Consider the following 13,057-nt stretch of genomic DNA (forward strand, 5'->3'; position numbering starts at 1 on the left):
TTTGCCAATTCAAGTTCTTTAATACAGTAATATTTTCATATAACTAAAAGTATATAATGGGAGTTGAATTTTTACCTACTTCTGAGTGTATTGTGTTTAACACTGAAAAGAGGTATCCTGATTCAAAATGCTTGAGACCAGGAATGTTTCAAATTTCTTTTTTTTTTTTTTCAGATTATGGAATAATTGCATTATGTACTTACTGGTTGAGCATCCCAAATCTGGAAATCCAAAATGCTCAATTGAGCTTTTCCTTTGAGCAGCATGTCAGCACTCAAAGTTTTGGATTTGGGGGCATTTCAGATTTCAGAGCTGGGATGCTCAAACCTGTAAAACATTTCAATATTTCTGACTGCATAAAGTTTTTTAAAAGCCAAAAAGGTAAGATGGAAGGATGCTCCCTCAACAACTCATGTTGTTTCCTCCCATGTACAGGGTGTTACAGTTCAAACATCTCATCCCCTTTACCCCTCCTTCCCGGAGTAGCTGGAACAACTTATCTAAGAGGTAAATCTGAATAGAACAGGCATTCACAGCTCAGCGACTTCCCTTTATTCTGTTGGGAAAGAGCTGCTTGAAAGGAAGAGGGATTCTCTGCTCCTAGATGCTTATGTCTTATGTAGGCAGGTTGTAAAACATGGGAGGCCTGCTCCAGCCCCGCATTTCCTGTGACAGATCAGCAGAATCTGCCTAATTCTGGCAATTAGCAGGTTCAGTTGGCTGTTATCCTTAGCTAATTTCTCTTTTCAGCCTTTATCATTGATATATGTGATACATTTTGGGCTTCACATGCCACTATGTCATCTTGTTTCTCAATTTGCTCAGAATTCAGATGGAAATGAAGGGTGCTATTTATTAGGCCTCAAAACTTCATTTACTTCTATAGCAAATTTAATTTTTCCAATACCTGTAAATGAGTAATTTCCCCTTCCCTTAGCTTTAGCTGAGACTGTAGGTTTTCAATTATGCTTGATCCTGCTCCCATCCTTACAGCATCATAAAGATTGCTTCCATTTGCTGATATAGGCATTGGTCCAAATGAGTGATCATGAGACTCATCCTATGTTAATTAAGAAAGTTTACACAGTTACTCAGTTATCATAGCTTGTCTTCCATTACCAGGTTCGAACAAAAATGGTTCTGTCAATTTTTGCTTTAAATGTCTTCTCAAAGGCAGAAAATCATTCACGTGTTTCCTCTCACTAAAATTAGCACTCCTCCACAAGTATTCAGATGAATTACCCATAGAATGGCAAGGTCATGATGACAGACAATATTGCCATTTGCATATTTCCTTTATTATTATTCTAAGAACTAAGCACATATAAAAAATAAAACATCACCTGAGATAGAAAAGATGTCTGTAGTCCTGCCATATCAACACCACTTATTGAACTTGAGCGTGACATGGTGGGAGTGCTAGAAACAGAAAATGGCTTGCGTTCCTTAGGGAGTAAAAAAAATTCTGTTCATATTAAAGAGCAAAGAGATAAGCAGAGAAAGCAAGAACATTTCCTAGGGTTAATGAGAACAAAGATTCAGTCTTTTAAAAAAGCCACACTACAAAGGAATTCAATACAATCAAAAGAAGAAAAAAAACTTTTTTAAGATTCATTCTAATTTCCCCATAAAATGGCTTCTTAAGTCAAAAATACAATATTTGGCCAGGCATGGTGGCTTATGCCTGTAATCCCAGCACTTTGGGAGGCCAAGGAGGGTGGATCACCTGAGGTTGGGAGATCAAGACCAACTTGACCAACATGGAAAAACCTCGTCTCTACTAAAAATACAAAATTAGCTGGGTGTGGTGGCGCATGCCTGTAATCCCAGCTACTCGGGAGGCTGAGGCAGAATCGCTTGAACCTGGGAGGTGAGGTTGCGGTGAGCCAAGATAGCGGTGGAGGTGGCAGTGAGCTGAGATAGCACCACTACACTCCAGCCTGGGCAATAAGAGTAAAACTCAGTCTCAAAAACAAACAAACAAACAAAAAGTACAATATTTACTAATTAAAACTGTAGCTAGACTTGGTTAGATCATCACAGGACCCATTTATTACAACAATGTAATTTGTTGGGTTTTTATAATAGAATAAGAATGTTTCTGTTAAGCTTCATATTATACAATATACTATCAATTAAACCTATTTCTGTAACATAAAATTACTAATGAGTGTTACAAATCATAAAATTTCTGGCTTATCCATTTTATTTTTAATGTATTCTTAAAATTCCAAATAAATTCAATAGGTAATTTAAATTTACCTATCGGTAGTTTAAATATGTTATGCTAACTCCAAGTACACGGTAATTCTTTCAATACAGAAAACTCATTTTTATTTATTTATTTATTTTTTATTTTTTTGAGAAAGAGTCTCGATCTGTTGCCCAGGCTGGAATGCAGTGATGCGATCTCGGCTCACTGCAGCCTCCGCCTCCCGGGTTCAAGCAATTCTCCCACCTCTGCCTCCCGAGTAGCTGGGATTACAGGCACATGCCACCATGCCCGGCTAATTTTTGTATTTTTAGTAGAGATGGGGTTTTGCCATGTTGGCCAGGCTGGTCTTGAACTCTTAGCCTCAATTGATCCACCTACCTCAGCCTCTCAAAGTGCTGGGATTACAGATGTGAGTCCCCATGCTCAGCCTCACAAAACTCATTTCAGAAAAATTACCCTCATTAACCAGAAAGAAAACAAGCCAGACTTACTCCTTAAGTGCCTATAGACCAAATGATGTGCGCTGGTTTCAGTGACAGACAATTAAATTCATTTTAAAAAAGGGCAAGAGGTTTTATATTTCAAGTCCTAGAAATCATAGATCTCTTTGGATAAACTCAAAATTACTTTGGGTCCACTCTGAGCAGGACACTGATTATAATACTAGAATTCATCACTATGTTGATTTTAGACATTAAAAAAATGATACTTATAAAGCAGGGATGTCCAATCTTTTGGTTCCCTGGGCCTCATTTGAAGAACAAGAATTGTCTTGGGCCACACATAAAATATACTAACAATAGCTGATGAACTAAAAAAAAAAAAAAAAAAAAAAAAAGAAAAAAATCTCATGATGATTTAAGAAAGTTTGCAAATTTGTGTTGGGCTTCATTCAAAATCATCCTGGGCCACATGCCAACCAGGGCCACAGGTTGGACAAGCTTGTTATAAAGCATAGCTAAAATTAAAAAGCAATGATTAATCGCAGCATCTACTAAATGGTTACACCACAAACAAACAAAAACAAAATTCAATACCTTTTCTTTTATTGTTTCTTGAGTAAAAATGGCTTTCTTCCTTTCTTGTTCAACTTTCATTCTTTCCATTTCTAACTGACTATTCAACAATGTCTAATAGAGAGAAATAAAGTTAGACAATTTCTGTGATAGTAATTCATGCCATGATAAGTCAATCTCAAAGTTAGAAGCATAAAGTATAAACTCATATTTGTTTTCCTACTAAAGACCAAGTTCCAAAAGCAGTGGCATCACCCATTTCATCTTGTTATCTCATTAATTTGCTGCCATCCCCAACCATTCTCTAACGTATGCCCTAAGAGGTGAGTGGTCACGAAGAGAAATACCTTTTCTTTCCTCGTCTCTTCAAGTGTTCTTACATATTCATCTTTTAGGTTTTCTAATTCAACCTGGTACCTATTAAACAAGGCAGAATTTAAAAAAACAGAAAATGAAAAATATGATAGTATAGACTATTAAAAACTCAGTACTTTATTAACTCCAGCTACATATTGAGAAATCATTTTTATTACCAGCTTGACATCAGTGATTTTCCAACAGTGTGTTCCAGATCCCATCTGAGTTTCACTCAGAAACCAAACCAAAAGTGAAAAAGCTCCACTTCTGTGCATTTTATTTATTGGTGCTCTGGGTTAAGATTTCATTTAAAAAGAGACTTTATAAAAATAATTTTGAGTACCATCATCCTATAATATGCTCAGATTCCACAAAGCTTATTAGGGAGTTCTATGAAAATGTTTCTAAAAGTTCAGATATTTTACTTTAGAAATCATTTTTACTTGACATTTTTTTAAAAAGTAAAATTTCCAAGGAAGAACAGAGGGTAAAAAATACTAACCATTGCCTTAATATAATCTCGGATAGATGGATTTTACACCCCATGGTTTCCAAGAACCCAGAAATTTATTTAGAAAAGACTTAAATTATGCTACTAAAATCCTTGTAATATAAAAGTAACTCCAAAGAGTAGTCTCAAAACTATTTTGTGGTGTTATAGGCCCCTTTAAAAAATCTGATTAAAGGTACAAATCCTTTCCCTGGAAAAAAAAATAAATACAAAACATGCCACACAATCTCAACAATCTACATGACAATGAATCCCAGTACTATCTTCTTGTTATAATATCCTATTACTTTATTATTATTATTATTTTTGGAGACGGAGTCTCGCTCTGCTGCCCGGGCTGGGGTGCAATGGTGCAATCTCACTGCAACCTCTGCCTCCCAGGTTCAAGCAATTCTCCTGCCTCAGCCTCCCAAGTAGCTGGAATTACAGGCGTCTGCCACCATGCCTGGCTAATTTTTGTATTTTTAGTAGACACAGGGTTTATGTTGGCCAGGCTGGTCTTGAACTCCTAACCTCAGGTGATCCACCTGCCTCAGCCTCCCAAAGTGCTGGATAACAGGCGTGAGCCACAGCACCCGGCCATAATATCCTATTACTAATAACCCTAACTTTAAATGCTAAAAGTGATTACATTTAGTTCTTGGTACCCTGAAGCTAAAAGCCAACAACATACTTTGTTTATTTACTTATTTAATTTATTTTTTTTTTGAGACCGAGTCTCACTCTGTCACCCAGGCTGGAGTGCAGTGGTGGGATCTTGGCTCACTGCAACTTCCGCCTCCCGGGTGTAAGCGATTCTCATGCCTCAGCCTCCGAGCTGCTGGGATTACAGGCGCACACCATCACACCTGGCTAATTTTATTTTTAGGAGAGAGTAGGTTTCGCCATGTTGGCCAGGCTGGTCTCCACCTCCTGACCTCAAGTGATCCGCCCGCCTTGGCCTCCCAATGTGCTGGGATTACAGGCGTGAGCCACGGCGCCCGGCCCAACAACATACTTTTAAAAAGTGCTTTAGGATGTCATGGAACTACCAAAAATATCACTCAGAAACCATGCTCACCTATTGTTCTCATCCTCCAGTTTACACAGCCTATTTTTCTCTGATTCTAGCTGGGCTTGAAATCTACTGTTTTCCTGTCTTAAAAGAGAATTCTGTGACTCCATGGAAGACATCTGAATTTTGTTAGCAAGGAGTTCTTCTGTAGCTGCACGTTCTCTCTCAACTGCTGCTGCCAGCAAGGTCTGGGATTCACCTGATTACAGGACAGAAAAAAAAATCACATACACATACAGCCCAGAGACCAAAATACCAAGTCAATTCTGATTTCAAACATTTAATGATGCAAGTAGCCACACTTAAAACTGATAACTATTTATTGCCTAAGGCAGGACTGTCTACTGAGACAAATGAACCAATCTTAACTTATACCTGCTTTATCACTCTTTTCCAAAAGTATTTTAATTTCAAAATGGAGTCATGCATTAAAAGAGTAGTGGATCACCAAATGGTCCTGGAGCAATTGGACAGCTATATGCAAAAAAACCAAAAAGCCTACACATCACATCATTCACGAAAATTAACTCAAAATGGATCATAGACTTATATGTAAAACATGAAACTATAAAACTTTTAGGAAAAACCAGAGGAGAAAGTCTTCAGGATCTAGAACAAGGCAGATTTGACACAAAAAGCAAGAGCCATAGAAAGAAAAACTGACAAACTGCTTCAAAATTTTCAACTTTTAAATCTATGTGAAGAGGATGAAAAGGCAAACTACAGAGTGAGAGCAAATAAATGCAAACCATATATCTAGGATTAGTATCAGGAATATATAACAATCTAGTTAGAAAATGGGTAAAAGACATAGACAGAAATTTCACCATAGAGAATGTACAAATGGAAAATAAGGACATAAAATGATGTTCAATAACATTAGCCATTAGGGAAAAAATACAAATTAAAATCATAATGAGATATCACTACATGCTGTCTGAGTAACTAAAAGAAAAAACAGGGACGACACAAAATGTTGGCAAGGGTGTGAAGAAACTAGATTACTCTTACACAGCCACTTTGTAAACAGTTTGGCATTTTCTTAAAAACACTAAACATGACCTGGCAATTGCACACTTGGGCATTTATCCAGAGAAATGAAAACTTAGGTTCACACTAAAACCTGTACATGAATATTCACAGTAGCTTTATCTGTAATAGCCAGAGCTTGGAATCAGCCTGGATGTCCCTTGTGCAGTGAATGGTTAAATATACATGGTACATACTATGGAATAACACTCAGCAATAAAAAGACTAAACTACCGATACAAAAACAACTGTGTGAACCTCTTCCTGGGAATTACACTGAGTGAAAAAAGCCAAACCCAAAATGTCATACACTGTATAATTTTATTTATGTAACATTTTTGAAATGACAGAATTTTAGAAACAGAGGACAGATTAGTGATTGCCAGAGATTTGGGACAAGGGAGGAAGGGTTGAGAGAGTGGTAGGTGTGTTTCCAAAAGGGTAACATTAAGAGTGATTATCTTCAGCTAAGAAAAAAAGAAAAAAGCTAACAGGAAGGACTCAATAGTGTTGGAACTGTTCAATATCTTGACTATGGTAATGGATATGTGGTATAGTTGTTTAGAACTTAATACACACACACACACATACACAAATGAGTACCAATAAAACTTTGGAAATCTGAATAAAGTCAGTACATTGTATCAATGTCAATACCATGGTTGTGATATTATACGTTAATTTTGTAAGATTTTAATACTTGGAGATATTAGGCAATGTGTGCAAAGGACCTTTCTATATTATTTCTTATAACTGCACATGAATCTACATTATATCAATAAAAATTTTCAATTGAAAAAAAGAGCAATGGGTAAGATTCTGAGATTTAACATAGGTAAGAATTCTCGTATTTTTTCTCCACCAAAGTAGAGCTAGTAATACCTCTATTTCACATTTTACACTCTGCTCCACAGCATAGCTATGGTCTTTTTAATAGCATTCCTTGGTATGTTTGCCCTGTGGCTTTGCCTATATGCTAGCACAATACCACACATTGCTGAGGGTATGTAGACTTCAGTCTAAAAACCACAAAAGTACCAGTTTCTAGCATTCATTTATTGCTAAATATTTATTTCAAAAGATATCATTTTCAGATGTCTCATATTTCATAGCACATTGCTCTCAAAAGCTGTCAGAGATAAACGACAGACCTAACACTTATACCTATAAATTTAAATATATATGAAGGTTTATCTAGTTCAGTTCATTTTTTTAAGTAAATGAATCTTTTTCTAGACCAAATCTTTCATGGAACTCCAATAAAAAAAGATAGACAAAGGAGGCCCTATTTTCATTAAAGCAGCTAGAGAAGCCCAGCCTCTTATTTATCAAGCTTCCCTCTCACCATGACAGCAGCCCCAAAGGTATCTAAGAGTCCACTGAATACTATTTGAAAGTCACTAATCTAGTTCACCCCCCCGATTCACAAGGAATAGCACAGAGATAGTTGGAACAATATAAGTGACTTGTTCCACACTGTTTTGCTGGATGATTCAAAACAGAATACCCTGAGTCCATGTCTCCTGACTCATATTTAGGTCTGATTTTATCACTACACTGTGATTTCTCAAATTACAGTTAGTGTCAGGCGTAGAAGGCATACATGAATTTTTCATGAATTTGCTAGCTTCTGGGATACCTATAATATACATACACTACCTGTCTGTGCTTGAAGGGAAACATTTTAGAATAATACTTTTCTTTTTATTAACATCACAGAAGGGCAACCTAGGGCATGACTGTAAAGAAGCAGAATATGGAATCTTTTTTTTTTTTTTGAGATGGAGTCTCGCTCTGTCACCCAGGCTGGAGTGCTGTAGCGCAATCTCAGCTCACTGCAGCCTCTGCTTCCCAGGTTCAAGTGATTCTTTGCCTCAGCCTCCCAAATAGCTGGGATTACAGGCATGCGCCATGACACCCAGCTGATTTTTGTATTTTTGGTAGAGACGGGGGTCTCATCATGTTGGCCAGGCTGGTCTTGAACTCCTGGCCTCAAGTGATCCACCTGCCTCGGCCTCCCAAAGTGCTAGGATTACAGGTGTGAGCCACCGCGCCCTACCAGAATATGGAATCTTAAGACTCCCTAGTATGTCTCTTCTAAGGTCGATCTTGACTCTCCTTAGACCTATTTTCGCTCTTGGAATTCTACCAGTGATGAGAATCTTATATGATCTCTACCTCCCACACTACTGCAGACAAGCTACAAAGGGGTCAGATTTAGCAATGGACAAGAAAAAAAAATCGAGCGCAGCAGTCTACTAAAAATACAAAAAATTAGCCAGGCATGGTGGCAGATGCCTGTAATCCCAGCTACTCAGGAGGCTGAGGCAGGAGAATTGTGTGAACCTGGGAGGCGGAGCTTGCAGTGAGCCGAGATCGCGCCACTGCACTCCAGCCTCAGTGACAGAGTGAGACTCCATCTCAAAAAAAAAAAAAAAAAAAGAACTGAATGAAAGAATGACATGGAAGTACTTTAGCCAGTATCTGATACCATTGTGTAATGGGAAAAAATGGTTTGAAAGAGACATAATAAAGGTATTAAAAATACATGTAGAAAAAGAGAAAATGTAAAAATCTACATATTAGACACAAAATGTAACTATCAGATCAAATGAATTTCAATTTCATACCATTATTCTAATTCTATAAACAAGATGGAAGAGCTTCTGCATCGAGCATAAAAACTAAAGCAGTTACCAAGCCTATCAGAAAGATTCTTCTCTAATTTCTCCCACGACGATGTCTGGGATCCCAGGGTTGCTTGCAAATTTTCTATTTGTCGAAGCAATGGTCTTGTTGTTGATGAAACACTTTGACTCAGTTCCTGGTTTCGATTCTCTGCTTCCTGGAGTCTCTGAATCATGAAATTCTTAAGTCATTACCAATGACAGCAATAAAAACATTAAAAACACTAGCAAACCTGAACTTTGAGAGGTTCCTGGAAAATTATTTTTCCAAGAGAAAATAATTTGCTTTTTAATTATTATTATTAATTTTAGAAACGGGGTCCCGCTCTGTCACCCAGGCTGGAGTGCAGTGGCACAATCTTGGCTCACTGTAGCCTCAACCTCCTAGGCTCAAGCGATCCTCCCAGCTGGGACTACAGGTACACGCCACCACACCTGGCTAATTTTTGTATTTTTTTGTAGAGACGAGGTTTCATCATGTTGCTCAGGCTGGCCTCGAACTCCTGAGCAGGCAATCTGACTGCCTCAGCCTCCCAAAGCATTGGGATTATAGGCATGAACCACCATGCCCAGCCCTTAATTATTTTTCTAACTGTTCAATCCTTCCAATAGAGTTAGATTGTGTAATACAGTATCTAAATAAGTACTTCTTTGGCCAGGCACGGTGGCTCATGTGTGTAATCCCAGCACTTTGGGAGGCTGAGGTGGGTGGATCACCTGAAGTCAGGAGTTCAAGACCAGCCTGGCCAACATGGTGAAACCTCATCTCTACTAAAAATACAAAAATTAGCTGGACATGGTGGTGCACGCCTGTAATCCCAGCTACTCGGGAGGCTGAGGCAGGAGAATCGCTTGAACCCAGGAGGCAGAGGGTGCAGTGAGCCAAGATTGTGCCACTGCACTCCTGCCTGGGCAACAGAGCAAGACTCTGTCTCAAAATAAAGAAATTAAATAAATAAATAAATAAGTGCTTCTTTAAAAAGCGTTTCTAAGATAGTCTTCAATTACCTGAAGGTTAAAAAAGAGTTCATCCAAACCTCTTAGTAGTTGCCTCCTCATCCAAATATTTCTAAGTATTTATAAAAACTGAAAAATCAACCTAAATTGTATTTTCTCTCCCTTTTCCTCTGCATGTTATAAATGACTGAAAATTAACAGAGGCATAGAAACCGGGAACTATTACCTGTCCCACAGTAATCAAAGACTGACAATCACTAATAAGCGATTACAAATGGAAAAGCAATACTGAATACATATAACAAATCTATCACAACATTATTTTCTATAAAACAAAATAAGGAATTTCCTTGTATAATTTTTAAGGTGCCCACTCTGATTTATTCACACAAGCCACAAAAATTCAGCAAATGCTAAGTGTGACAGTAATCCTCTCAATTCCATGAACATTATCCCACTGAGGAATTCTTTTATTTCTAGAAAAACACATACTTCTTGGATTTGTGTTTCGGAAAACTGTGACAGTACCTGCTGAAGTTCACCGATCTCATGGCGTAAATAATCCTCCTTTCTGGCACCTGCTTGTTCTGTACGCTGCAATGCAAGCCTAAGGTCCCCCACCTGTAGGAGGAGAAACAATACATTCACAAACAATGGTACAGTATTATCTATAACTTCCCACTAACTACGTATTTTGTGTTGTGTCAACATTGTTCATGTATACTATTTCATACTCTCCAATGAACTTTTACATATGATTATCACATCTCTCATTCATCAAGCAATTCCAAAACTGTGTGTATATTCAATGTTTACTTAGAAAAGCATTCTGTTAAGGCAAAGAAACGCAAACAAATATGTATAAGGCATAGCCATTACCATACAATATTGGAGAAAAGACAGTGCGTCCATAAATATTTGCCACATCACACAGAAAGTGATAGGTGCTATACGGATTATAAAAGCTGGGGGCTCCACTCATATGCAGGAGCATACATTATAAACTACCATAGCCTTTTTGGAAAACATTATAATATGTTTAAAGAATCATCAAACTTCTCACATCTTTCACCGGGCCATCCTAGTCTTGGGAATTTACTCTAAGAAAGCAGATACGTAAATACACAGGGATATCCCCTACAGTATTAAATAGGCTAGCAAAAACAAAACTGGAAATATTCTAAATCTCCATCACTAGTAATCTATAGTTGCAAATGTCGATACAACATGAATATAACCATTAAAAATTACAATAAATGTATAAAACATGTAAAAAAAATTTCTAATATACTATTAAATGGAAAAACTATAAAATAACATGTAAGACATCAATTATGAAAAACATATATGGGAATAGAATAAAACACTAACACACAAAACTGACAGTACTTGGAAAAAGTGATGGATTTATGCATGGTAACTCATATATGCTCTATCTCCCATTCCCCCAATTTTTCTGTATTATTATTATTCTAACGTATTTTAAATTTAAATTACTGATATTTTATCTATCCCAGTAATAGAGTAGCAGAAACACAAAGGATATATGGACCATGGCATGACTTATAATAGCAAAATACTGAAAATAACCCAAATATCCATCAATAAGAAATAGCTGAAAATACTTCACCTAATAAAGTATTATAAAACTGTAAAGAGATATTTTTTAAAAACCTCTATGTTTTACTAGAGTGATCATCAGGATATTTTACTAAGTAAATAAAACAAGTTATAAAACAGTATAAATAATAAACTATCATTTACGTAAAAAGGATGTAGGAGATAGAAATAGGTGTATAATCTATCAATAAGAAAGAGCTGAAAATCCTTCACCTAATGAAGTATTATAAAACTGTAAAAAGATATTTTTTTAAAACCTCTATGTTTTACTAGAGTGATCATCAGGATATTTTACTAAGAAAATAAAACAGGTTATAAAACAGTGTGAATAATAAACTGTCATTTATGTAAAAAGGATGTAGGAGACAGAAATAGGTGTATAAGCGAATGTGTATGTATGCAGAACATGTAAATATATAGATACATATATTTTCTTGCATTTTGCCAATAGAAACACTGAAAAGATAAGCCAAACTCTAATAAAATGGTTACCTACAGGCAAAGAGAGGAAATGGGGAGCAGCTAAATTGGAAGTAAATGTCTGAATAGATTTTGCTCTCACTTTGGAATCATGTAAATGTTTTACATATACAAAATTTAAAATTAAATCAAAAGGGCATAGGAGTCAATAAAAATAGTTTTCTCAACAACTGGTCCTGCAACAACTGGATATCCACATGCAAAAGACCTAAATGTGAGAGCTAAGACTACAAAACTCTTAGAAGAAAACTGATGAAAATCTGCATAAACTTGGATTAAGCAATGGTTTCTTAAATATGATGCCAAAAGCACAAATAACAAAAGACAACATAGATAAGCTAGACTTTGTTAAAATTAAAAACTTTTGGCATCAAAGGACACTATCAAGAAAAAGAAAGACAACCCACAGAGAGGCACAAAATATTGACAAATCCTATATCTGATAAAGGTCTAGTATGCAGATTATACAAAGAACTCATAATAACAATAAAAAGACAAACCGCCCAATTTAAAAATGTGTAAAGGATTTGAATATTTTAATTAATTTCTCCCAAGAAGATACATAAATGGCCAATAAGCAAATGAAAAGACATCCAACATCATTAGTCATTAAGAGAATGCAAATCAGCCAGGCGTAGTGGCTCACGCCTGTAATCCCCGCACTTTGGGAGGCCAAGGCAGGCGGATCACGAGGTCAGGAGATTGAGACCATCCTGGCTAACACGTTGAAACCCCGTCTCTACTAAAAATACAAAAAAAAATTAGCAGGGTGGCCAGGCATGGTGGCTCACGCCTGTGATCCAAGCACTTTGGGAGGCGGAGGTGGGTGGATCACCAGAGGTCAGGAGTTCAACACCAGCCTGGCCAACATGGTGAAGCCTCCTCTCTACTAAAGAAAAACAAAAATTAGCCGGGCATGGTGGTGGGCACCTGTAATCCCAGCTACTCAGGAGGCTGAAGCAGGAGAATCACTTGCACCTGGGAGGTGGAGGTTGCAATGAGCCGAGATTGCGCCATTGCACTCCAGCCTGGGCAACAAGAGCGAAACTCTGTCTCACAAAAAAAGAAAATTAGCCAGGCATGGTAGCACCTGCCTGTAGTCCCAGCTACTCAGGAGGCTGAGGCAGGAGA

General features: G+C 37.2%; 1 protein-coding gene across 8 annotated transcripts in view; it reads right to left on the reverse strand.

The window, feature by feature from the left end:
* Nucleotides 1-13,057, reverse strand: part of TMF1 (TATA element modulatory factor 1) — a 37,086-nt gene that overhangs the window by 7,244 nt on the left and 16,785 nt on the right. For all 8 annotated transcript variants that reach the window (XM_063806905.1, XM_054680787.2, XM_024355556.3 and 5 more), the window contains exons 9-15: nucleotides 10,355-10,447; nucleotides 8,880-9,036; nucleotides 5,160-5,352; nucleotides 3,579-3,648; nucleotides 3,253-3,345; nucleotides 1,344-1,445; nucleotides 908-1,060 (exon numbers count right to left, since the gene is read on the reverse strand). In XM_063806905.1, the coding sequence (XP_063662975.1) occupies nucleotides 908-1,060; nucleotides 1,344-1,445; nucleotides 3,253-3,345; nucleotides 3,579-3,648; nucleotides 5,160-5,352; nucleotides 8,880-9,036; nucleotides 10,355-10,447 (861 nt within the window). The remainder of the gene's footprint in view (nucleotides 1-907; nucleotides 1,061-1,343; nucleotides 1,446-3,252; nucleotides 3,346-3,578; nucleotides 3,649-5,159; nucleotides 5,353-8,879; nucleotides 9,037-10,354; nucleotides 10,448-13,057) is intronic.

The sequence above is a fragment of the Pan troglodytes genome, chromosome 2, assembly GCF_028858775.2.
Source record: "Pan troglodytes isolate AG18354 chromosome 2, NHGRI_mPanTro3-v2.0_pri, whole genome shotgun sequence".
Classification (NCBI taxonomy): Eukaryota; Metazoa; Chordata; class Mammalia; order Primates; family Hominidae; genus Pan; species Pan troglodytes.